The 27,076-nt window shown below is 47.9% G+C and overlaps 1 protein-coding gene across 1 annotated transcript; it reads right to left on the reverse strand.

The window, feature by feature from the left end:
• Window positions 1-4,541: 4,541 nt before the first annotated feature.
• Window positions 4,542-25,507, reverse strand: LOC116229833 (cystathionine beta-synthase-like). The gene is made up of 16 exons (XM_090123096.1): window positions 25,022-25,507; window positions 23,766-23,920; window positions 19,964-20,070; window positions 19,064-19,198; window positions 18,071-18,150; window positions 15,937-16,068; window positions 14,901-14,970; window positions 13,667-13,758; window positions 12,453-12,578; window positions 12,043-12,127; window positions 10,478-10,583; window positions 10,042-10,113; window positions 9,473-9,607; window positions 8,883-8,991; window positions 8,162-8,246; window positions 4,542-6,038 (listed from the first exon to the last, which is right to left on the reverse strand). Exons 1-16 carry the CDS (start codon window positions 25,031-25,033, stop codon window positions 5,941-5,943), a joined length of 1,599 nt encoding a protein of 532 aa, XP_089979222.1. The 5' UTR covers window positions 25,034-25,507; the 3' UTR covers window positions 4,542-5,940.
• Between the last annotated feature and the right edge of the window lie 1,569 nt (window positions 25,508-27,076).

Raw genomic sequence — 27,076 nt, forward strand, 5'->3', positions numbered from 1 at the left:
TCTGTCACCCTTCCCGTGGCCTAGTTGCAGTACAATCAGCAGGGGAAGAGGCATGTGTAGATCACTGCATGATTCATGCTAAGTGTGAGTTTCAGCACTTCTGAGCCTTATCTTCTACTTTTTCTCATAACACCTGCCTCAGAAAACCACTGGAAAGCAAGAGCCGTTATTTTCTAACTTTGTTCATCATTGTGACACATTTCTCAACTTTGAGCAGCAAAGCAAGCAGCACAAAAATTGCTGACAGCTGTCTCATCTCCTCATCTCACTCAGCCCTTGGCTTTGCTGTGTTCTTGAGCAAAATGAGCAGTGGGAACCTTGCAGTCCCCTCCCTCTCTGCTCCCTTGCTTCCCCCATCTCCACAGCCAAACAGCATGAAAAATAGTTAATCTTAAAAGTAAATGTGGTTGCTTCTTCCTCCAACATTCAGATTGGATATTAGGAGAAATTTCTTCTCAGACAGAGTGGTGAGGCACTGAACAAGCTGCCCAGGGATGTGGTGGAGTCGCCATCCCTGGAGGTGTTCAAGAGCCATGTGGATGTGGCACTGAGGGCCATGGTTGGTGGGCATGGTGGGGGTGGGCTGATGGTTGAACTAGGGGATCTTAGGAGTCTTTTCCAACCTAATGATTCTATGATTCTATAATTCAATGAACTTTTCTCCAACCCTTTGCTTGAGTCTCCCCCTCTGATTGCCATTTGCAATCAAACAGCATCAGTGGGTGCCCAGCAGTAGAGAGGATGACAAGAAGCACACTGTGTGCTTCAGGCCTACTTGAGGCACAAGTGACTAATGTATGTTTACCAGTAAAGATTTCACACATTCATTGGTAACACTGATTTTATTCAACCCCATGAATATAGCTGACATTTCCTAACATCAGCCTGATGGAGCTGTGCTTGATTACAGTCTCCCTGCATATATATATGAGGATATAAATACATACAACACACACTTCAGAGCATTCAGAGCGCACATCCTACTGTTTCCAGCAGCAGGAAGGGGAGAGCTTGTCTCTAATCTGTTGACTTATTTAAGACACACTTATCCACACACTATATAAACATAGACGCACAAAAGCACAATCATCTCACAAATAAATAAATAACTGCAGTTTGGTTCATTGCAGTGCCATCAGCAACCAACCCAACCTCTCTGCCCACCACCAAGAAGATGCTTAGATGCAACAGCACAGCATCTCCCTGCACGATGGGACAGTTTGAAGCCTCGAATGCATTCCAGTGAAGAGGCCTGAAGGAGCAGAAGCTCCCTGCAAGCCTCCAGTCCCACTGCCCTTGGAGCAGCTCATGCCTCACCCCCATCACTGCACTGCAGTTGGCCGCCCTGGGGAGGGCAGGTGCAGAGCTGGCCACCTCGGGGCACCACGGAGCCAGCGAGCACCGCCACCTCCTCCTCATCATAGCAGACACAGCGGGGACAGCCATCGGCCACTGGGCTGCCCACAGCCTGGCAGGAAGCAGGCACGGGGTCACAGCGCGAGCTGCAGGTGATGTCCCCACTGGGCTGGCAAGTGCACAGCTTGCGGGCGAAGTCGATGTAGAAGGACCTGCCGGTGGGGACGTGTCTGTCACTGAAGCCTTGCATCTCGCAGTCATCCTGCAGGTAGGGTGGGCAGGCACAGGCTGGCATGCATGACGGGCAGCAGCCCCCAGGTCCTGGCTCGGGGCAGACTGGGCAGGCACTGGGATCACAGGTGGGTTTTGGGACTGCAGCACTGAGCAGCAGGCAGAACAGCCACAGGCGGAGTGTGCTGGTGGAATCCATGCTCTGGGGAGAAAAGGGGGATTGGTGTGGAAATGGGCACATCAAGCCCCCGATGATTCTCATCCTATGACTCTTGTTGCCCCATCTGCCTCCTCTGACTAAAGTTACGTCCTTGCCCCCGTACTCTGTTTTACACAGCTTTCCCCTGCAAATATGCATCTACTTGTCCTTTTTTAGTGGCCCTCTCTGGAGCCAGAAGTTGGACTCAGTGATCCTTGTGGGCTCCTTCCAACTCGAGATATTCTGTGATTCTATGACTTTTAATTCTACTAGACGCAATTTGCTCAACAGAACCCACACCAGCCAACCCAAAACACCATGTTTCCCATTTCCCAGCTGCATAAATAACAGCCTCCCACTCACCCCAGTGCCACTCTCCCCAGACCCTTGCAGGTCTGGAAGGTGAGGCCCCCTGCCCCCTGCCCAGCCCCCTGGTACCTGCAGTATGGCCAGATGAGATCGCTGCTGGAGTGTGAGGTGTTGTGGGACCCCAAGAAGTGCCCCGGTGGCCAGCAGCACACTGGCCCTCTATTTATGTGTCTGCAGTGTGAGACGCGATGAGGGAGGCGGGGAAGCCTGGACAGCACAAAAGGTGCTGGGCAGGGCTGGGGAGATGTTTATCTTGCTGACTTCTTAGTAGGATGAGCAAATGAGCTTGTTGGAGAGGTGCTCCCACCTTGCAGAGTAATGGGGTGAAGAGCAGGGATGTATGAATTTTACTGCGTGGAATTTAATAGCAACAAGTGCAGTATTCTGTATCTGGGGCAACCCCAGATCTGTGTACAGACTGGGGAGCAGAGGTAGATAGCCCTGCTTAAGGGGATCTGGGCATTCTGTTTGATGGCAAGCTCTACCTGAGCCAGCAGTGTGCACTGGAGACAAAAGGGCCAACTGTACCCCAGAGGGCACCAGGCCCAGCACTGCTTTGCTCTCTGTGACAGCCACAGGGCCCGAGGGAACGGCATGGAGCTGTGTCAGGGGAGGGGCAGCTGGGGGTTAGGGAAAGGGTCTGCACCACAGGGCGGTGGGCATGGAACAGCCCCAGTGCTGGAGTTCAAGGAGCATCTGGACAGTGCTCTCAGATGTAAGATTTGAATTTTGGGTGGTGCTGCATGGAGCCTGGAGCTGGACTTTGTGATCCTTGTGGGTCCTTTCCAGCTCAGAGTACTCAGTGATTCTGTGTTTTATAGCAGATTGGACCCCTTAAACCTGACAATCCCCATTCCCTGCTAGCTGTGTGCAGTGGCTCGTGCTCTGCTAAAACTGGTGATGTCCTCTTCATGGTCCTCTTCATCCCAGGCTAGCTGCAGGAGCTCACATCGGCTGGCAGCCCATGGCAGTGGGGGAACAATCAGGTCACTACTGAGGCTGCTGTCGCAAGCAGCTACGCAATGTCTGATGAAGGCATTAGGCAGGATACATAAAATACTGTGACAGGGGAAGGGAAGTGAACTTGAAAGAGCAGTTAGCTGCAGGGGCTGTTATCTGCCTCCCTGACCACTGCAGGACAGCGCTATGGAAGCAGGGAGATGGACTGCAGGCAGTGGGTGAAATGCTGGTGCTCCAGCCCTGCTCCCTCTATCCAGCTTGCCCTCTCCCTTAGCACATTTGATTTCTGCAGAGTGGAAAGGGGAGCCCTAGGGGCTCAGTGGCTCTGGCTCCAGCCGAGGTGGAGCAATCCCAAAGCAACCAGAGTTTGTGCTAGCCTTTACTGGTTCTGGCAGCATACAGGAGCCATTGTAAAAGCAAAGTTAGCACTCAGCTTTGCATCATCCTGTGCTGTATTACAGCTGCCTCTCGTGAAGCTCCTGCTCAGCTGTCAGCCCGCACACAGTGGCACAGCTGCTGTTGGCACTTCTGTTGTTTGGGCTTAGCTGCAGGGACTGTGTATATTGCAAGAAGTTTCAGGGTGGCAGAAATCTGGGCTATTGCTGCACACACATAGAGAGCAGCAACAGTCTGGAGTTCTCATTTCTGACACAAAGTTCTGCAGGCACCTCAAAGCCTCCCTAACCACCAGCAAAGGCATCTGAGCTGCCCAGCAACCAGGAGACTGTTTCCATGTGGGTTGCATTCTGGGGCTGGGGCAGTGGTCTCCAGCTACAGGCAGGTCAGGTCACCCCTCAAAGGTGCCCTGGAAGTTGTCTCACACTGACTTTAAGCCTCACGAGCTCTCTTTGGGACATGAGCCATCCCCATAAGGTCCTTGCTTAGGAAGTGGGGAATCTGGGGTTCTCCCAGAAAGGAGAATTCCTCAAGGAGAAACAAATGCCCCTGGCTGTTGAGTGGAGGCAGATCTCCACTCCTGCTGCACTGGAAGAAATATTACAGTTATCAGGAAGGTCTTAGTGTGTCCTGGGCTTCAAAGGGATCAAGAATCATCTTCAGTTCTCACTTTGTGGAGTTATGTAGCATTTAAAGACTTAATTATGTGAGTACAGAATACATGCATGAACCAGTTGAGGTGGGAAGCAGCCTCTGGAGGTCATCTCGCCCAACCCCAGTTCCAGCAGGGACACACAGAGCAGGGTGCCCAGCCCCACATCTTGTTGGGGTTTGAAGGTCTCCAAAGAGGAGAGCACACAGGCTCTGGGCAGCCAGTGCCAGAGCTCCATTACTCACACAACACAGAGCAGAGCTTTGTGATGGGCTCCTGTGTGTCTCCCTTTGCCTCTGACTGTGGCACGTTTCACTAAATGTCTTTCAGTTTGCAACAATGCTGCTAAAGTAAATACAGTACAATAAGGTTGATCTGATTAGTTTTTACTTTTTTTTCTGGACAAATATGGTCATTACTCAGGCAAAAACTTGCAGGAGATGTAATAATGTTTGTGTAACTGAAGGGAGCGTAAGGTGGCAGAGACACTATTCCTAAATATAAATACTTCAACATTCCTTAATTTAATAAAAATCTCATACAAACTAGATTAAATTGAAAATACGGACTAGACACTTAGCAGCAAGCCAAAATTAGTTGTTGTCCCCTCAGAGGAGTTCCTGAGATGCAGGGAAAAACTGCAAAACTCTCTGCTTGTTTTGAGAGCAGCTTTCCCAAAGCAGGTTTCAGCAGCAGCAGCTCAGCTTGTTCCCAAAGCACGGGTTTCACATTTGATTTCATTTACATTTTCAGAGCCATGACAAATGCCTCTTTTGACCTTCGTTATCAGTTCCTGGAACACAGTATTATGACAGCAATAGGACCCCTTTTCCCTTTGCTCCCTTGAAAATGAGCTCTCAGGCTGAATATTCATGAGCTGAATAATACAGGAAATTGGGACATAGCCCTATCTCATGGCCCTGTTATCATGTTGTGAGAATGAGTCTCCGCTCCTCAGATGGGTGCGGCTGGCTGTCCCAGCCCAGGGGACGTGCGGCTGGCACTGCTGCCACCAGCCCTCCCAGGCCTGCAGCCCCACAGGAACTCGCATTCCCCATTTGCCCAGCACCTTGTCCCTCACTTCCCACCCCTCTCCCCATCGCAGCCCTTGGATGTCACTCCCACCCACCCTGCTTGTGCCTGCCCGGCTCCCCTCTTTGTGTTTAGCAGGGGGTCCATATCCCACCCACACCCTGCTCCTCCTGGCTCTGTCCCTCCTGCTCGCCCCAGTGAGGGAGTCAGATTCTCCCTCTCTGGATCCTAAAAGGAGCCAGGGGCGAGGAGCAGGGTCCCCAGGGAGCTGCAGCCTCTGCGAGAGGTGATGAGGGTCAGGAGGGTGCAGTGTGACATGGCTTGTCCCCAGCCTTCAAGAGGAGCCGAGAGGAGTTGAGCTGCTCTTGTTGGAGATGGGCTCCAATCTCAGTGAGACCTCCTCCTCCTTCTCCTGAAGGCACTAAAACCTGCATTGGGAAACATCTGGGCAACAACAACAGCAATCCTCATCCCAACCTAACCCCTTGTTACCTGTCCAGCCCTCGGTAGCTCCATGTAACCACAATGGCCATCAAATGCAATTTCTTTGTTTCACTTCTTTTTAGTGATGCTCTGGCTGGCATCTAGCAGACACACAGTTATTACGTTACAATTTTCACATAGTCATTTTGAGAAACCACGAGCTGGATTAGACCACAAAATATCCTCAGCCACGTGTTTCATGCTCAGAAGGAGCAGCTGACCCTGCTGGAGGCACGGGGCTCAGCACAGCCAGACTCCTTCCTTACTTCTTGTCATTTCTGCTGACAAAGGTGAGGAGGTCCATCGCGGTGACCACGCCAAACACCATCTGTTTCATGAAGGAACTGCCATTCCCACTGACTGGAAGCACGGAAAACACCAGGTAAGTTGAGGAGAATTTAAGGAAAAAAAAAGGAAGAAAAGAAGAAGAAGAATTCTAAAAGCTGCAGCCGTGCAGATTGAGGCTGCTGTTCATTTTTAACCATAACTGGGACAGCAGCTGTCTCTGCCATACCTCAACTGAGCAGGCTCAAGTCAGGTTACTGAGTCACATCAGGGAGGTTTAACTTCAAATAGTGCACTCCTTACCAGAGCAGGACCCCTGATTTCCCCATTTGTTGTTTGTAGCCAGCCTCCATTCTGGTTCTGCTTCTATCACTACAAAACTTTTCAGGCCGAACTAATGAGACTCTTTAGAGCAACAATGAGATTCTTTAGAGATGCTTCTTATTCTGGTCTAATAATGTACTACACTACCACTAATAAAACAACATCGCAGCAATTACTTCAACTATCTGATGTTTTCCTAAAGGAAAATAAAACTAGCCACCAGCGTCCAACACATGAGGAAGAAGAACAAACTGTGAACATGTGGCAATGAGAAACAAGGGGCTAACTGTGAGGGCATTAAAGCAGCAACACTGCTGAAAAAGGGAAGTCAGCCCAAATGTGTTTTTGGTGAAAGAATTCAAACTGTGCACCAAAGGCAGGTTTGAAAAAGAGGCTTTTGCTTGGCTGGGTTTGCAGGTGGCTTTGGAGCTGCAGCAGGCCACAGGGATGCAAGCAGATGGATTGGGCAGCTGGCACACAGCAGGTTTGGGGCTCCCATTTCAACAGCAGCCTGCTGCTGGCAGTCAGTACAGCACAATAGTGCACACTGCTTACCACAGGAACACCTTGTGTGCTCAGTGTGCAATCCCATAAAGTCAGTTTAATTGCAGCCTTCAGCTCTAGCGTCACGCTAAACATGGGTCTTCTGACTGTTTGGGTTTTTTTTGTGTTGCTACATTTTAAACAAAGAACCTCCTCAAGATAAGGTCAAATTCATACTTCTGCAAGTTTTACAGTGTAATTGTACCAGAAAGATGTGTTAGGCCACATCTGCAGAACTGCACCTACCACCATACCTGTTTCTGTCAGGGGAATAGCTGCTGCTATGGATGCTTTATTGGACTCACCAAATGGTTTTTCTTCACTGGCAGAGCATCCCTATACCCATCCTCAGTCCAGGAAGGGCATATAACCGTGTGCCTGAAGGTATGGTGCTCACAGTCCAACATACCTCTTTTCAGCTTTCTTAACTTTCCCTGGCCCTCCAGGAAAGGTGTCTGATAACACACAACCATGAGGGCCCTGTAAAGGGATTTTTTGGCTCAGGCCACTCAGGGCACATTGGCAGGAGGACATCCCTTGGCTGCATTCCCTGGGCTGGAAGTAGGAACAGAGGTGTTCAGAGAAGATGGCACAGTCTCTGTGCATACAGAGAAGGTCTTAAGCAGTGGGATGCAGACTGCATAGTATTTTCCTTTACATTTGCATGCCTGAATTCCATCTAAGACTTTTCTAACCTATCCAAACTCTTCTTTGCCCCTGTTCTCAGGTTACTAATTCTGCAGCTATCCCTCAGTTCCCTTGTTTCCTCTGTTACCCACAACCAGCAAAGGGGTGATTTGAATCCAATGCCAAGAGACCAAATGGGTACTAAAAGCCTGAGCTGCACAGCAAAAGTACCACACCCCAGATGCTACCTACAGTCTGCCTTTCTTGTCATGGGAGGAGACCAAGCGAACATGCTCCCACTTCCAAAGTTGGGTTTGCATGGGAAACTACAAGATGAGGAGCTGATATGTTCTTCAGTGTCATTTTTTCACTGTGGGAACAACACAGATCCCAAGGGCAGGATCTGTGATATGCTCCTGTGGGACACAGACAGTCACATCCTGGTTCCAGGCTCCACTAGCTAAGGTTTCCCCTTGTTCACCTCATTCCTGCTGCATCAGGAAAGGAAATGGGTGAATGATTGGGCTATTTCAGCTATTTCACTTTGCAGAGTGAGGTGCAACTCCTTCCTGAAAAGCTGCAGATGCTGAACATGTGGAGCAGCTGCATTGATTCCTCTCAAGTTTGGTTTGGGGATTTCTCTCTCCCCTCTCAGACATTTGTGTAAAGCCTGGACAGTACTTCCCCTTTTTACAGATACCTACACTGCATTTGCTCGTGCACAACAATAGCAAAGTGGTCATTCTCTAGGATGCAGGAAAGCTTCCCAAGGCTGTCCTCCAGGCTGATCTAAACAGGACAGAAAGAGACATTTTACAATTCACTTCACATTTACAGAACAGAGATGAGGAGCCTGCCTCCCATCTGTGATTGTAGCCAAGTGAGCAGAGTGGACCTTCCTTACACACCAGTACCATTTTTTGGGAGTGTCAATTGGCTTTGGCACAGCTAAAATACAGTGCTGTCTGCCTCCCTGAAAACCTCTGTGACCAACATGAGCTAACTCCAGCACCAACCATATACCTCACTCTATCTCTGGACTGCTGATGGTCACCCCACCCAGGCATCCCTCCCAGTCACACATGGGATTTGCCCAGTGTCCCTTCAGAGCCCATGCCCACTGCCCCAGACCTGTGAATGTCTGGGCTTTGCTCTCAGTGGGCGCTGGCCAAACGTAAGAATGGGTGAGGACATTCAAGTGCTTTGCTCCTAATGTAGAAGCTCCTGCATCTGAACTCCACAGGGCTGGCAACGTTTTTGCAGGTGCCTCCCCTGTTCTCATCTCCATGATGGTCACCCTCCCCATTTCTCTCCACCTTCCCCTCTCTGCCCTCCTCTCCCAGCTGCTCTCATAACTCCGGGTGGTGAAGCATCTCCTCCCCATCCCCAGATAGTAGAAGACAGCAGCCACAACCTTAGCAGTACCTTAGAGAACTGGTCATAGATTACTTTTGTAACAGGGTCTGAGAACTGTGCGCTTCCAGCCAGCACTGAGGTCAGGGTGTTGCTGAGGGTCACCATCCCCAGAATAAGTCTGCAAAGGAACAGAGCTTTCCAGAAAGCCAGGCCTGAGGTCAAGCACACATCTTATGAAGTCAGCATCTAACTTCCTGCTGCTGTGAGCGAGAGGCACCAGCCTTCCCAACTTGAGTTGGATCTTTAGTGGGCAGGGGTCCTATGGTGACAACCCCCTAGAATGACCTATCACAGAGAGTTCCCTTGATGTCTGCTGTTATTGCTAGCGAAAATAAAGGCTCTAAACTTTCCAGTTATTCTGTTCTAGGAAACACTGAGTTCATGAAATGCCTGTAGAATTTATAGGATAGAATATCTCCAGATTTTGACCCATATGCTTATTCTTCACAAGGAGGCGGATGGCATTTTAAAAATGTGCATCTCAGAATTCAGCACAAGTGCTCTATCATTGGATAAATAGACAGGACTTTCTTTTTAGCTTCACGGTGCCTGTTTTTCCTGTTGGAATGGCCATCTCTGTACCAAGTAAAAATAGTTACCCTGACTCAGCAACAACGGGAGCTTGGTCATATCCCTTCTCCCGAAGGATTTCAATTGCCTTTTGACAGCTGACTTCTGGGAGAAGAATGAGAGGGGCTGAGAGATTCAGTTTCTGCACCTTGATATTCCACCACCTGTTGAAAGACAAATGGCATCACCAAGATGTTACTCAATGCTGCACGGCTGTGGGACGTGCTCAGGGAGGCAAGGCCAGTAGAGATAAAGCCAACTGTGCAGAGATATTCTGTCTGCCTGCCTACAAAGCTCATGCTTTAAGCTTGTAAGTAGAGGCTGACCAGGTTCCTCTCCATCACTCTCTTCAGTGTACTGGACAATGACTGTTACATAGTTCAGAACAGAAACGGCTCCTTAACAGACTAATTGGAGAAAAGGGATATCTCATCACTGAGAATAAAGAAGCTGACTTTACAGCCTTTTGAGAAGGATCTGGAGTTAATTGCATTTTTTTTAAGTACTAGATGATAAAGCTTTCCTTTGAAGATAATAATTCCCAGACTCAGAAGGCTGATACCCTTAGCACAGTTCATACTGGTGGAAGTTGTCTTACCAAGGCTTGTGCTCCTGGACATCATTTAGGAATCCGTTTTTTATCATCCATTTATCATTCAAGAACTTGGACCTAGAAATCACCAACAAAAAACGGGTTTGTAAACCTTCAACAAGCGGTCGTGCTTTGCTCCATGCATTAGACCACAGCACTGCCTCAGGGTTCCCATGATTTTTGCAGCTGGCTGCTTTTAGCCCCTTTTAAGGTCACTGAGAGCTGCAGGTGCTCAGTGACTCCTCAAAGCATGCCAGCTATTTGCGTTCCTGACTCGAGGCATGCAAGTTCAAAAACTTTTGCTTGACTGATTCCTGCTCTGTGCAGTAAGGCAACGATAAGAGGAAATAAATGAAACCCAAGTGGCCCAACAGCCAGCCCATGCTGTTTATCGTTGTAGTGTGCTGTTATTTCCTGTGAGTTGTTTGAGTGGGAAACTCACATGTAGTTCCTGACAGAGTCGGGCAGGATGACGACACAGCGCTGACCATCCTTCAGGTCCTTGGCAGCCTGCACAGCGACGGACATGGCACTGCCTGAGCTGCCACCTGATGGGTACCAAGAAGAGAGACAAGCACTGGGAGGGAAATAGCTTCATAGGGTAGGAAGAGACCAAGCAGGGGCTGATAGAACATGTTCATAGGATGCCTTGTGGCAATAGGCTTATGAGGCAGAGTTCCCCTATGAATCTTATGAATCACCTCCTGTGATTCCTTCTGGCCAAGGACTGAAAGGTTCAATATGGGGACATTCATATCACTGCTGCCCATATCACACCTTTTCTTTGGGTGAGGACAACACTATGCCAAATCAAGACCTTCTGGTGAAAGCATTTGTCAATCAAAGATTTGCTTTAAATGTATTGTAAAGATTGGGGAAAAAAAAAAAAAACAAAAAACATAAGCATTACACTCATGCTTGGAATACCAGACTGACATGATGGAAAGACCTGAACAGTGTGTGTGCACGCATGTGATTTGCTGCACGTAGGAGAAGCAGGTCACTGCTTTACAGAGGCAATTTCTCCATGGGTAGTTCGAGTACTGGAAGTCAAAGTCATTCCACTATCTGTGTGCCCATTACACACCATGCTGAAGGCAGCACGTAGTTTACTGCAGGTTAATTAGCACTGGGTCACATTTTTCAAACTAATGGTGAAAGTCTCTGAAATAATGCAATTCTGGGAACATGAAGCTATTCAGAAATTATAGATGAGTTCAGCAAGTGGTTTCCATCGAAACACAGTGACTTTGTGTCTGCTAAGTTAAAATCAACGTAACAAATAGCCTGATCTCTCTCAAAGCTCCTGGGATGCGAGTGCTCAGGACTTTTACCAGTTGTAACTACAAGCCTCTTATATTATCTGGGTCCTGGGTGCAAAGTTATAGCTATGTACTCAGGGACAGGCAAGGCTGAAAAATGCTGATGCTATGTAAAGGCCCATAGAGTACAGGCAGGGTTTGCCTGAGGACATCTATTCGCTTTGGGAAGCCCTAAGGATCACTTCCAGTTTGTTGGCATGAGGAGAAATATTCAGTAAGAACGTCTTACACTTACTTTACTTTCAAACTTTCCTGGTCTAAACCTGGCACCTCTACTATGGCAATAGTTCAAAGACAAAGATTATAGCCTCACACAGTTGCTACCAGAGGGACAGTTTTAGTCCACCTGTCCTATCTTGAATCCCGGTAATCCTTCTCTTCAGCCCATGTAACACTACACCAGGCAAAATTAGGCCAGAAGATCCATGTGCAAAAGCGTTACAGCAAGCAGAGAGTTACTGCTTCTATAATTATTGTTGACAATGAGCCAGATCCCAGATCACTGATTCTCTGCAATAGCTCTGACATCTACAGAGATCTACATAATAGCCATTCAACCTTATTAACCTAGCAGACACAAAATGCAGAGAGCACCTACCCCTGGAACTGCTTGGATCCCAAAGCAATTAAAAGATGAGGTTGAAAAAGTTTGTTAAGAGAAGCAGCTGCTGTCATTGATGCTTACCACACAACAATCCTTCCTCTCTAATCAGCCTGCGAGACATGAGGAACGAATCTCTGTCATTGCATTTATACCATTGATCAACCACCTGAAGAGAAAGCAAGATGGTCAGTTCCTGGAGGAGATTTTTCAGGCTACCCCAGCTGTCTGACATCTGCCATGGTGCTGATGCCTACAGCACCTGGTAGCTTTGAGCTGCTTTCCACACTTGATGAAAACAAATGCATTTATCAGAGCACCCTGAGTCCTTGTTTGTGGGCACCCCTCTAGCCTTTTCAGCCAGAACCCTTTCCTTGAAAAATGGAGGACTGTCTGACAGGTCCAGAGTCAGGATGAGGGACAGAAAATGGTGGAAGTAGGTTGGATGCAAAAACAAAGATCAGGCAGACGTCTCTCATCACACAGCTACTTACTGATCTGTCCAGGACAGTGGGGATAAAGTCATGCCCAATGCCCTCCACCTCTACGGCTGTGTTGTTTGTCCTGTTCAACTCACTGGGCAGAGCGACAATGGAGCCCTCGGGGTCTACGCCAATTATCTGTAAGGGAAGGAAATGTTTTTAACCATAAAAGGAGTTCAAAAATCTCAAAGAAAAAATATCACTTTATCAGTGACATCTTTCTTCCCAGTATATTCATTAATATTACTATCCACTGGCACTGTGGAAGTCTTCCAGGATAAAAACTAGATTCCTACTTTTTTTTTTTTTTTTTTTTTTTTTTAATAGAGAGGGCTCAGCTGCTACGGAAATGACAGCGATGGCTTAAAATGTTATCACTCTCCAGGTGTTTGTCATCACCCTTTTGGCAGAGGCTGATACTTCCAATGTTCAGCCCTTAGGAGAGAAAGTGAGAATTCCTTCATCTGCACCACTGCAGTGCCTGCCAGTTAGCTCAAACTGGTAGAAACCTGTGGCTACAGACAGACATCCTATCTGGATCCAGTTCTGTTGGCTGACAGTGGCATCTCTCTAATTGCTTATAGCCTTTCATCTGAGCTGAGGCTACTTCCTTCAGTGCTCAGCTTCAGAAAAAAAAATCACAGCACTGCTCCACATGCAGCTCCAGGAAGCCAAAGAGCTTATCTCATGCCCAGGTCCACCAGTGGCTCAGCCTGTACCACCATCAGAGTTCATGTTCTCTACACTTGGGGACAAGTAATTGCCAAGCCTCTAGTTTGCCTCAAAGCTCCACAGAATGAACATCTATGAGTGGTGTGTCAACCATTTGGCATGGAAGCTTCTGCAAAGGCAGGTGAGAAGCACAGGCACAGCCAGGGTGGTACCTTCCAGCAGCCAGTTACCCAGGAATAGCAGCAGTAATGCTGTCAGCTGGGCCAGACGCTTCTTCAGAAGACACCTGACCGTGTGCTACAAAGGGCAGGGCAGGATTAGTAATGAGGCTGTGGACCCTTTGACTTCCAAGGCATTTGAATGAATCTAGCTCAAGCTGAGCGTAACACCAAATTGTTTCCAACAAATTGTTTCCAAGCTCAGCATGAAAAAATGAATAGGAAGAGACAACAGTTGCTAACTCAGCCCCGCCACAGAACCATAGCATTAGTTTTGATCAAAAGCATAGGCAGGAAACCCAGGGGAGCCAATGGGAGCCCTGTCTCCCAGCTTACTTTGCACTCTGGGCACTTCTCCTTCAACTTCCTCGCAACGCCAGTGACGGTGCCCCCCGTGCCAGACCCAATCACCACCATGTGGACCTTGCCTGCAAGTCAGAGAAGAGAGATGCTCACAGGGACTCAACCTGGCCACAGCACTGTCTTTCTTTTGTCCATGTCCCATGTCCATCAGCTGCAACAACCACAGCTGGTCCTTCCTCAGCACAGGAGGCTGAGGATGACCTCCAGATTTCCCACTGATTGTCATGGCACACTTGGCACCTACTGGTTTGACGGGGAGGGAAGATCTCAGCACCTCCAGCCCTCTCAGACTGCACCACATTGGACCAAAGCATGCATATGAATAATGGTACACATCAACAGGAGGGACAGCTTGTCAGATAGCGTTAGTACCCATGGAGGTTGGTGGTACCAGTGTCAGTCAGATGTAGCATCACTGATATTGGAAAAATTATAGTGGTTTAGGACTTGTAGGAGCAGAATCTGTGCCAGGCCTTCAGAGCCCTATGATGCAACTATACTGGGGTAAAAGGACTTGCAGTTCACTACTTGCTGCCAGCAGGAACATATCTAAATGTAGTGGAAGGAAGGCCAAGATTCTTGTTTCTGTTGCTACCCGACTACTGTGCTATTATGATATCTGCTCTCCAGACAAAACCCCTGAATCTTGTTCACCTTTTGCACTGCTCCCAGTACTGGCAATAAATTTCACTGCTATCTGTACAGGCACGGACTGAGATACTCCCTCATCCTCCCCTGGCTGTCACATCAAACATCATCAGTTTGTTAAGTTACAGTCTAATTTGATTTGCAAATGAGATTTCAGGATCTGATGCAACCCTCCATGCCCTGATGGATGTGTCCCCCCACAGTAAGGCCTCCTGAGCCATCCTGTGCTCTCAGGTCACGTAGGTGTTGTATCAGCCAAGAGATGGCTCTCCCTGCTTCAGGAGAGCCAGGTTTTGTTCACTGTTATGTCTTTTCCCTCAGGCTTTTGAAATCAGAGGTCATAACAGGGAAGACGTGCAGGCTTAGGTGGATCTGGAGTGGGTCATGTGAAGTTGCTACACTCTACGTGTCAGTGTTATCAAGGATATCTTCCCTTACAAAGGCCCTCTTGGCCAATTCTATACCTTTCACTCAATAAACTATGTAAAATAGGCCTCTCACAGAAGGCTTTAGCCCTCCACACATCTTCAGCATGTAGAAATAATGGTACAAATGGTACCTTCACACTGTTCCAGGATCTCCTCAGCGGTGGTGTCGTAATGAGCCAGAGGGTTGCTTGGATTTCGGTACTGTTTATTTCAACAGAGAACAGCATGAGTTATGGGGGTAAAGCATAGGTCAAATACCGAACTAGCAATAGCTCCTGATGAGCCTTGCCCAAAACATCCAGCTGCCCCTCTCCCCTCTCTGGCAGCCTCTCAACGGCTGCCAGGTCACAGGTGTTCCTCCTGTTTGTCACCTTGGGACAGGTTTCTAAGAACACTCAGTACTTGTCCACACTGGAAGCCTGAATACTGGCAGCCTGTGAACACTCGCTCTCTGGTATGCAATGCCTCTGGTGTGAGGACAGAGTGACTGTCCCCCACTCTGCACTGCCAGGTTTTGTGATTTAGTTGATGTCTTTGCTGTTGGAGGCAGCAGTCCCTCAGCATTGCAGATGGCTGTTATTAACCTTTCCTGTTGCCTAGAAAAAGCTGAAAACACAGCCCTACAATACTCCTGAAGTGTTCAGAAAATAATTAAAAAAAAAACCCTTCCCTCTCATATACGCTATTCAGTTCTTTCTTCAGGATTCTTTCCTGCAGTGGGGTCTAACCAGAAGAAGTACCCCCCTGTACAAGACTCAGTGCTGTAGGAACTTCTGCTGTGAATCATCAGGATTTGCCCTTTGCAGCACGGTGCTTATTTCTGAGGCAGCAATGAGGCTGCTAGGTTGGTGTAAAAAGTGATTTTCAGGTCAAAGGTAAACCTGAAGCAACATGAGGAGCCTTTCAAGTGGGCAAGAAAACCCAGCCTCCCCCACCTCCCAGTGCTGGCAGAAGTGTTACAGGTTTGGAGGTGCTCCCAATTTCGTTTCTGCCACTGTTCTGCTTTACAGAACACTGATTATGTTTCATGCACCATAAAATGGTAATTCCACAGTGGTGAAATCTGCCTCCCTTGGCAGTTTGAACAAAGGCCTCAGATGCAGACCCACTTGGAGCATGTCTATGAGCTGTGTTTGGGAAGCGAGTCCACTAAAGAACTGCGTTTACCTGGTCCAGAATGTGAGAGTTTGGGATTTCATTTTTCAGCTTCCAGGCAACACGAATGTTAGACTCCGGAGCATCAAAACGGGTGCATGGGGTCCTCACAATTTCAACGCCCAGTGCCTTCAAAATATCAACCTTTTGGAGGGAAGAAAGGAGATGTAAGGCAACCAGTCCCATGCAGTGCTGGTAATCTGAGCCCATGCATTCATAGCAGCGTCAGATATCAGAGAAGCTTTGCATGCAGGAGAAATTTAACATTTGGAGATACAATGTCCAGTTCTTGGTTATGCTATCTTTGACATCCTTCTGGCACCAAGAGCCTCCTGCCTGCAGCTGACACATGGGCTCGAGCTTGGCTTTGTGCCTTGCCCTACTTGGGAACAGTCTGGGGACACAGAGGAGGTAGGTAACACTGTGCCACTCTGTGGCACATGGGAAGGGGAACCAGGGCAGAGAATAGTGCCTGGGAAACAGCTTTTGTATGTGCTGTGGGCTGAGACTCTGCATGCAAAGAGGAGCTCAAAGCTGTCTTTGCCCCAAGTTCCCTTATGGGAAAGAGCAACTACCATCAATCCTGGGATATTAATCCACTGGGAGGTGCAGCTGTCAGAGGAAGAGGAGTCAAAGGAGGAGGGTGGGCACATGCCACTGCTCCTGGAAGTGAAGCTCATGGCAGCTGGATGTGGCATCTGATCCAGACTGAGCTTAAGTGAGATTTATGTTAAAATGAGGTTGGTACTTTGGAGAAGTAGAGAGCTGAGTTTAGAGCCAAGCAAGGGTCCAGATCTGGCTTCACAGTGGAAGGAAGGGATGCCAGTTCAGAGGGCCCTCAACAGACTTGATAGGTAGGCCCAGGTGAACTTAATGAGGTTCAACACAGCAAAGTGTAAGGTTTTGCACTTGGACCGGAGGAATCCCAGGCATACATACAGACTTGAGAGGAGTCCTGCAGAGAAGGACCTGAAAGACTTACCATGAGCCAGGAGTGTGCTGTTACAGCTCAGAAAGCAAATGGTATCCTGGGCTCTATCAGAAGAAGAGTGGCCAGCAGGGACAGGGAGGTGATTGTCCCTCTCTACTCTGCCCTTGTGAGGCCCCATCTGGAGTACTGTGTCCAGGTCTGGAGCCCCCAGTACAAGAAAGACAGGGAACTGTTGAAAGGTATCCAGAGGAGAGCCACTAAGATGATCAGGGGACTGGAGCACCTCCCCTACAAAGACAGGCTGAGGGAGTTGGGCTTCTTCAGCCTGGAGAAAAGAAGGCTGCAGGGTGACCTCATTGCAACCTTTCAGTACCTAAAGGGAGCCTATAAAGAGGAGGGGAGTCAACTCTTTGAAAGGGTAGATAACTGCAGGACAAGGGGAAATGGTTTTAAGTTGAGGGAGGGAAGATTTAGATTGGATGTCAGGGGAAAGTTCTTCACTATGAGAGTGGTGAGGTGCTGGAACAGCTGCCCAGAGAGGTTGTGGATGCCCCGTCCCTGGAGGTGTTCAGGGCCAGGTTGTATGGGGCCCTGGGCAGCCTGGTCTTGTATTACATGTGGAGGTTGGTGGCCCTGCCTGTGGCAGGGGGGTTGGAGATTCATGATCCTTGAGGGCTCTTCCAACCTGGGCCATACTGTCATTCTGTGATTCAGCTGAACTGTTCATGGGCCCAAGGTGGAGATTTCCACCACCAGCAGGGCATCATTGCTTGTGTAAGTAACTTGGTTCAAAGAACATTCAATGTCTTCAGGTTAAAGGAAATCATACCGAGATGGAGAGATCAAGTGACTGGCCAGACACTGGAGAGAAATACAGCAGGGTCAGCAGCCCCAGCACCCAATATGCCTCTTCCCTGCTCCCTCCAGCTCTCACCTTCACAGAGCGTGGATTGCTCCACATCTCTACAGACAAACACTGTGTTCAGCTAACACATGGCACAAGCTGCGTCACTGACACTACATAGTTACATCACTGCAGCACGCTTTTTTTTGCCAAGAGGAAATCTTCTGAATAGCTACAGATATATGCCATATCTGCAGTGAAACTCATTGCCCTTTAAAGGAGAGGACAGTCTAACTTTGACAGGAAGAGGCAGATAGAGACAGAGAGGGAGATGTTCCCAGGCTGTGGGTAATACTGTACAGAGCTCTGACCTTCTCCATGCTCATTTTCTCCGGCAAAACAGTGATGCAGCGGTAGCCTTTCACTGCAGCTACCAGAGCCAGCCCGATTCCTAGGTGGTGGGGAGGAAAGCAGATCATTCAACAACAGAATTTGGCAAAGCCAACCAGCACACATTCTCTTCTCCTTCCAACATGCCTCTTTCCCACTGGTGACACCCAGACATTTTCACTGCAAAGCTGCATGTGAGAGCATGCAACTTCTGTGAGCCCTCTAGGATGCACTCAGAGCACCATGAGGATGTTGTAACATGGGAGATGATCTGTGATAACACAAAGTGCTTGGTAAGGCTGGAGAATACTTTCCTCCTGATACAAAGCCTAGTCTCCTTTCTCCTTCCAAAGCACAGGAGAGAGGTGATTTTTTTCACGAGTACCTCACCCTCAAATGCTCTCAGTCATGCTCTGGGGGTGGGGGGGGGGAGGGGGGTGAAGTTGCATATCTCACCCTATGGCCAGCAGGCCAAGGGGATCTGCATGCCAGTGTCACTGTGGTGATGGATGGAGTCAGCTGCTCCCCAGCCAGATGGGGCAGCAGGAGCAGTGTGTCCCCAATGGGAGGGCACAGCAGCAGCTGCAGGGACATGGTGCTGCCCCACGAGCAGCAGTGGGAGCTGCGCATGAATGTGGAAACATTCACAGAAGGTCCTGTGCAGGATGGACAGTGCAGGGAGACTCCTCTGCTGTCTCCCACCATAATCTGGTGCCTGAGTGGCATGATGGTAATAAGGAGGAAAAAAAAAAGACTTGTCTTCCAGCCCACTGGGGAAACCCTCTTTGGGAATCTCTGAATATTCAAGCACGGAGTTGCCCCAGGTTCTCCAGCTCCTCAGGCTATCTGCATCAACTTCATGTCTGCAGAGATCCAGAGGCACTCAGGAATTTCAGCAGTGAGTCTGCCAGGAGAGAGGGAGGGAAGGGAACTGAGGTGAGGACAGAGCGGGTGCCACAAGCTAACCATGCTACCTGTGTTCCCCGAAGTGGGCTCAATCAGTGTGTCTCCTGGTTTTATAATCCCTGCTCTCTCTGCATCTTCCACCATCCTCAGGCTGATGCGGTCCTTCACGCTGCCTCCTGCGTTGAAGTACTCGCATTTTGCCACTGGAAATCAAAGGTGAAGCTCCCTCAGGGACAGGGTGGGCTCATCACACTGCACCACAGCCCCCAGCTCCCAAAGCCCTTACGCTATCACAGAAATCCTCAATAACATAGAGATTACAAGGTAATTGCATCTGACCTTAACTGCTTCCTTAATGCTGCAGGCTGCAAGCCTTTGTTTATTTGCTGGGCAAGAGTCCCTGTGTCGAACCACAGCTCAGGAGCATACAGCTGCTGGGTGTCCTGTTCCCCTTCTTGTATCCAAGAAACATACAGGACATGGTCAGTGGGCATGGTGGTGATGGGCTGACAGCTGGACTAGATGACCTTAGTAGTCTTTTCTAACCTTAATGATACTATGATTCCCTTGCTGTACCATGGGAGGGAGACAGCATCCCAGCAAACTGGATTCTGCCTCACTCTGCAGCTCTCCTGGTGCTGTCTGCACCAAATCCTCCCAAACAAGGAGGAAGGCCCCACTGTTCTGCTTCCAACTGCACTTTGAGAAGGTTCCCCAATGGGAAACAGAAAGTGAAATTCCCAGAGGCAGAGACACTGCACTGTGCAGCTCCAGCTCAGCCTACCGTGGTGGTGCAGCAGGATAATAACTGCCCCGTAAACTAATAACCAGGAGTACCCAACATGTGCCACATACGGCCCTCCCATCTCTTCTTGCTCTCCATACAGTTTCTTCTGAAGCCCCCTCTGCCACTGCCCCTCAACCTCACCTCATGGCCCGGGAAAACCTGGTGGAAAGGGGAAACTCACAGAGCTCACACTTGAGCCCATAGGACTTCCCAATCTTGTTGACTCGGACCATGGGGGTGCTGCCAATTTTCTTCAAGATGTTGGGTAAAATCTTTGTTTCTTCTGATCTGTATTAATGAAGGGAAAAAAAAAAAAAGTCAAATCAGAGCAACCATTATACAGTATGAACCAAGCAAGATAAAACCTGAATATGGTTCCAGCAAGACCAATAAGCGACAACCCAGCACCAAAAGAAGACGAATCTATCAAGTAATGGCAAGAAGAGTTAATTGTGGTCTTTCACCACTCTTACCTTGAGTTAATTATTTCTTTACACAAAAAATAATGTTGTTTATTTTCTGAAATTACTTATTCTATAAGGAGAAATCTATAACTATGTGGAGTTGGGAGAGCAAACAAGTCTCAAGATTATACACAGTCCACAGAAAGCCATGCACAATCCAGACCTCTTCCTCTTTTCTCCACCTATCCAATTCAACCTCTTCTTTTTACATTTTCAGCCATCCCTGAGCAACCTTTTTCTTGTCTTGCTCCTGTACTTGCAAGGATAGCTCCAAGCCATCAGAAGGGTCCAGGTGCTCCAAGGCACCTCAGTCTCAGACTGACAAGAGAGGGCTCTCTCAGCAGGGTCAACTGATTGCCAGATTTCAGGGTATGAATGACCACCACCTGCTTTGGAGTTTTGTGCCCTTGAAGTGATAATCGTGATGAATTCTGTCTGAATTTTATGCATGAACCCGGCAACATTTTCAACCAAGGGCTAGAGTTACCATCTTTGTTTGCCAGCATGTGCCCAGAGTAAAGAAATGTAATATCAGTCAGGATGCTTTTCCTTCTCAGATCTACAGAACCCTGCATCAGTGGGCTCTCACACAGCTGTGCTCCTGTAGAAACTACAGTGAAACTGATACATCTCGGCTTCACCTGCAACGAGTTAGCAGTGCACCTATTTTTTCAGAGCAGCCTTATTATGCAACTCAGAGCTTTCTCATACTCCTGTGCGTTGAGTGAATTCTGCCATGAAGGAGAGAACTCTGGAGTTTTTTTGGCAAATAATTAAACTGAGCTCTTGGGTCAGGGCAATTCAGCTTTGTGGTTTTGCTAGGCTTTGTCAGCTTCTTAGCAGAAGCCAAGAAACACGTCACAGTAATAGCAACTAGGATGAAGAAGAGTTGTTTGTCCAACACATAACTGAATGCATCTTGCCACGCAAACAGGGAAATGCTGTCCTTGAACTTTTTAAAAGAAGGAAGAAAAAGATTGATGAGGGCTGTTTATTGGGGCCACAAAAGTATTGCCCCTGGTTGATAGTCAACATGTCTCTCTAAGTGGGGTGACAAACCCCTACCCCCTCACCATTCAGCACAGTTCTCGCCTATTATCCTTTGAACCTTGAACCCAAGTTATCCTTGTGTGTTATTGCAGCCATGCAGGCAGGATGGCTGTCTGCTGACAGAAAGTCCACATGGCACGAGGATGACACACTGGTTTACTTAAAGTCACACACCTCCCTACAAGTTTTGCAAGCATGATAAATACACTTCTTGGAAGAGTACAGGGTAATGTTTTATTGGCATTTATTGCCAAAAGTAGCCCCACTCCTTACATGTCAAGTTCAGGAATTATGGTGTATTACACACGTGCTGTTAACTCTCACTCCATGGAAAGTGTTACTGTGCACATCACAACATCTACTGTGTGCTGGTAAATGCGAGGCAATAACTCAATAAATTAGTTTTCCCCACAGCTGAGCCATTTTCCATTTGCCATAAAGCTTCTGAAATGCTTGCCTCTTTCAGTGAAGCTGAGACACAGTGTGAGGAGACTCCAGCTCCCTCAGGTGGCCTTTAGCCTTCCATGGGAGTGACCTGAGAGCTACACTACACATGACAGTAGGAAGCCAGTTTGAGAGTAGAAAGCAAGGCTATTTATCTACCATACCCAGTGATTATGGTAAATGAGATGTTTCCATGCTACATGCACTCCAGCAAGGCAACCACAGTGAGCACTCCCCCAAAAGAATAGCTTCTTTCTCACTGTGGGGCAAGGCACCACGTTTTCAGCAGTTCTTATCAAATCACTTTTCTAATCACTACCATATTTTACTACAAAAATAATGCTAGCACAGTCAGCTTCCTTTGTCAGCTATGTGAGCCCTGTGCATGTGCCCAAAGGAAGCAGGTCTGTGGATATCAAGGTCTGTAGAAATGTCTTTGGTGCTCCTAAAAGATGTGGTGGGGATGTTCTTGTCCTGTAGCAGTTGTTATAGGCATGGGGATATTCTTGTCTTGTAGCAGCTGTTAAAGGCTCAGGATAGCAGTGAACAAGGATGTTTTTTTTCTCTAGGATTTCTACTTTTACTCATGACATGTTATTTAATAAGAGATCCAGAGGAAAAGCAGTCCAGGTTATAGCAGATCAGAACTGGATTAAAGACTATCAGAACTAGTCTATTCTGTATTTCAGGGAAAATGTAATTAATATCCTTAACTAAGATAACATTTTGCCTTCTTTCCCTGATACTATACCTTTCTGTCCCAAAACTCAGCTAGGTTTCATCTCAGAAAGTTCAGTGAATTTCCTCTATTCGCTACAATCTATAGTTCATGCAGAGCAGGGAAAACAACCAGCTCATTCCACATACTTCTGCAAAGTAAAATGTTGTGATATGTCCCAGAGCTGTGTGATTTATGTGTATTTTCATCAGTGCTATACAGGGGCTGTGTTTCATTCCCTGAATCAGTGATACCATGTGGGCCCCAGGTGGGCTCCAGGCTGGCAGTGCTGCACCTCTCACAAGCTCTGGTTCCTCACATGCTGGATTTGAATTAGCACTCTGGCACAGCAGAGATGTGTCTTCAGTTTCCCTGACATTTATAGGACAGCCTTATCTTTAATAGCCTGTCTGCGTTTAGTTTGCAGGGCCATTAAAGCATTTCTCGTCTAGTCACTTTGGCAGGCTTACCTCACCCTGGGAGGAAATCTGCTGCTCAGAGGACAGAACAGGCTCAGAGTGGTCACTTCACCTTGCACTGAGCTCTTGGGTCACTTACAAAGAATGGGCAACCTCTGTATGTGTCATTTCCTTCTTATTTAAAAGCGTAAGCCATAGTAATAAATTTTTATCATGGATTCTAGTAACAGGTAGAGACTTTGCTAATATTCAGACAGTCTTACACACTGCTTCAGACTGTCTGAATGAACAAGGGTAGCTGACTGGTATCCCTCAACTGATGAATGCGTGGCAGTCACTGACTGTGGTGTAAAAAGGGATGAGTGTGACAGCAGTATATTACAACTGGGAGCACCATCTACACATGCTTAGCAGTTGGGAGTGCCTTCCCTTCTGCTGCACAACACACAGTCCATTTTGCAGAAGCTTGCAAATCCCTGATTGAAGTCTACCTCTGGAATATGTTCACCTTAATTCTTCTAAAGTGATGCCTCAAATTAGCACAGTCTTCCAAATGTGTGTTAAAAAACACTGAGATGAATTTTGAGCCACCAAGTCTTTCTGACTAAATGGACTGAGAAATTCTAGATGTGGCACTGAGGGACGTGGTCAGTGGGCATGGTGGGGATGGGCTGGTGGTCTTAGTGGTCTTTTCCTACCTTAATGATTCTATGATTTTGTACTCAGTGGGTTTTGCCTTCAGGGGAAAAAAAACACATAATCAGGGTAAAATATTGTCCAGCTACAGACTTCTGGTCACTACCGTTCTGGTGTAACAAGAGGGTTTCCTCTTCAGAAGACACTGACCTTCCTGTACTCTGAAATAACAAGCGTGAAAGAATTACTTACAAGGGTATACAGGAGTGTGGAGACTTGTTGGCAGGCGTTGCAGCTGTCCATGTGCACTTACTGGGCAAGTTGGGAAGAATCCACGTGCTGTCGGCTTTGCTTTCCTGACTTCCCATGCAGCTGCCATTCATGAGCAGGCATGCCTTGGTTGCCTCCTGTATATTGGAACAGAGTACACAGTCACCTGGGAGGAAAAGCATGGCAGGCAGGCACCCGTGTAATAATTGCCAAAGGCGAGAAATTACTTTCACATTTGGGTGTGGAAGCAGGACAGGAGCTCACTTCAGTCATCCCTACTGGCTTTCCAAAAACCTAATTCTGCAGATGAGTTTAACTGTGGAAATTGCTCTTTTGTCACATGTACATATTCTGGTGGGTCTGGAGAAGGAATCTGAGAAACAATTTTTGGGTTGGATATTAAGAAAAAAATCTATTCTCAGAAAGAGTGGTAAGGCAGTGGCACAGGCTGCCCAGGGAGGTGGTGCAGTCACCATCCCTGCAGGTGTTCAAGAGCCGTGTGGATGTGGCACTGAGGGACGTGGGCAGTGGGCATGGTGGGGGTGGGCTGGTGGTTGGACTGTATGGTGTTAGTGATCTTTTCCAGCCTTAATGATTGTATGACTCCACAGTTCTATTTCATAGCATTGAACAGCAAGGCAAATGAAATCATTAGGAACAGCTATAGGAGCAAACATGGTAACGTGGAACCAAAAAAGGGTTAGATAAGTTCCCAGAGATAAAATTCATTAGTGGTTCTTAAATACAATGTTCTTAATGGTGCTCTAGGAATACTTTAAACATAGAGAAAAGGACAAGTTTGGTTTTATTCTCAGTGTCTGCTATAATTTCTGGTATTCCGACCAGTACTAGAAACAGGATAAACAGTTACATGGAGTTTTCATGTGACTCTTTATGGTATGACCATCCATGGAGTGATCATCTATGCAGTTCATCAGCCATTTTGGGGGGGCTAAGAAAACCATCCATACTGAGAAAATAAATGTTTTGGTAATTGGAAACTTCTTTTCTGGCTTATGCACAGAATAAATTGGTCCTGATTTAGCCCTTGCTGAATAAAAGGACTTTGAAGTGCAGTAGGGTTGTGTTTGGAGAATTGCACCCAGGTTTTGTAGTGCCTACAAAGCCCTGCTGACTCACAACAGTCAAGCAAGCAGCCAGAATACTATTATGGATGAGTCATGATTATCTAAATAACTTGTGGCCCAACACGTGAGCCCAAGGGCAGCCTTAATTACCATTTCTGCCATCCTCCTTCTGCTCACTCGTTTCACCCACTTGCAGTCACTTTTTTGAAGCAGTCCAGTGGGACTGGTTGAATTCAGTGCTGTACTTTTCCAGTGGCTTCTCCACCAGCCAGGTGTATGGGGCTGGGGTTCACTCTATGTGGGTGTCCCTGAAACACAGAAATATAACAGATTTCAGCCAGAGGGTAGAACTTCTCTGAAGGTGAAGGTTAATAAATGCATGTTGCTGCCTGGCCCTGCCACCCCAGCTTCAAGAAGAGCACCAGGCATGGTGACTTTGATGATAAAAATGAACAGTGGAGCCTAGCAGCAACAAGGGCCCAGCTCTGTACTCTAGTTGTGCTCCTGTGCCTTCAAAAATCAGCTCTTTGGGATACCTGAGATTCTGCATGGGATGGTCAAATGTGAGCCAAGACCCCAGGCAGCTCTGTCACTTCCTAGTGGTTCAGGCAGAAGACACAGTACCACTATGTTCCAAGTAATCAGCTAGCTGCAGTGCACTGGAAGTAGATACATGAAGAAAACTTGGGTACACAGAGCTCCCCCTGAGCATGTTTGACCTTTTTTTTTTTTTTTTTTTCTCAGAAGAAAAGAAGGCCTCGGGAAGAAACTAGAATCCTGCAGCCAGTCACTGAGCAGCCACTCCTCTTCCTAAGGCAGCCTGGTGGCACCTACCACAGCCCGAAAGACAGCAAGAGCCCATGAGCGTGCAGGGCAGTCAGACCAAAATGACCTGGCCCATGCAGATGGTCTGATAAAAACTCTCCTTCCAAACTTTGCTCCTCTGTGCTATACCCAACCACCACCAAACCTGTTGCTTCTTGGGAGAGATTAAAAGGAAAAAAATACGTTTTCTTGCAAGCTAGGATTTGTGTCAGCCTTGAGAATGTCTCCCCAAGCAAATCCTTATTTACCTAATGCATTAAGTGAGAAGGAGCAAAAGTCATTTGTGGGTAAAGCACAGATAAACTGCTTATCACTGTTTACCAACTAAAACACTGGAAGTAAGATTTTTACCAGCATTTTTTTTCTTTTATGCCCATCTTCACCATTTTATGGTGGGGCAGAAACATAGGAGAGGCCGAAACTTTTAGCTGCTACAAAACAGTGTGAGGGTTTCTTCTGTGGGTCCTTTTCCTCTTTGTGGGTGCTGATCTCCTGACATTGGTGGGTGCTGGCCCACGGGAGGCTGGGCAGTGGCTAACCAGGTATAGTGGAGGCCCATCTCCATTTGAGCAGGCCCATGTGCTGGGCCCTCCTCTCAGTGGGTCAAGGACAGGAGATTTGAGGAATCGCTTGGAAGAGAAATGCTGCCTTCTGGCCCTGAGTGATGTGTTCATGAGAAGAGCTCATGGCTGTCTTCAGGCACTGTCTCTAGGTCACCCTTAAATCCTTCCCTAGAAGCACACCAGCCAATTCTCCCTCAGGCCACTGAGCTCTGTTACATAGGAGTGCTTACACTGACGAACCTTGCACCATAGAAAGCCAAGCTCCTGCTCCAGCCTGGACCTGACCTATGCAGAGGCTGGTCCACACAGGCTTCTTGCATGCTTACGCAACCTTTCCTGGAGCTGGGGTCTCCTTGACCAGGCTCCAGTGCAATTCTTTGGCCAGCTGCCAGTCTGGCCTGGCTTCAACTTGCGCCTCTTTGCCCTTGATGCAGCTAAGCACAGCTATGGGCTGACACTGAGGTGTAGGAATCACCAGAGAGGACCTGCTGCCACTGCCTCCCTCCATGCAGGCATACAATCCAGGTTTGCACATCCAGTTTAAGTGGCTAGTCCCAGAGATTTTATGTTTCATCTGAGCATATGAGGAGCCAATATCACCCATAACATCACCGATCCGGATGTAGGTGCCTTAGGTCAAGGCAGGTGACCTGCTCAGCTGCCCTTCTTCCCCCCTGGACAGCAACCTGGGATCTGTAGTCTCTGAGCTCCTTACCACAAGAAGTGCCACAAGCCCCAGGGTGACTGCTAAGAGCAGCTAAGCCTGCCCTAAAACTGAGTCTCAGAGACTACATGTTGTGCTGAGATGCCAAGTACA

This window comes from Phasianus colchicus, chromosome 1, assembly GCF_987193195.1.
Source record: "Phasianus colchicus chromosome 1, bPhaCol1.hap1.1, whole genome shotgun sequence".
NCBI classification, from domain to species: Eukaryota; Metazoa; Chordata; class Aves; order Galliformes; family Phasianidae; genus Phasianus; species Phasianus colchicus.

Coding starts and splice junctions, on each gene's coding strand:
- LOC116229833 (XM_090123096.1), bottom strand. Junction 10,584..12,042: donor AGAGGAAGGATTGTTGTGTG/GTAAGCATCAAT, acceptor GGTACCCATCAG/GTGGCAGCTCAGGCAGTGCC. Junction 6,039..8,161: donor TGTGCACGAGCAAATGCAGT/GTAGGTATCTGT, acceptor CCGTGCTTCCAG/TCAGTGGGAATGGCAGTTCC.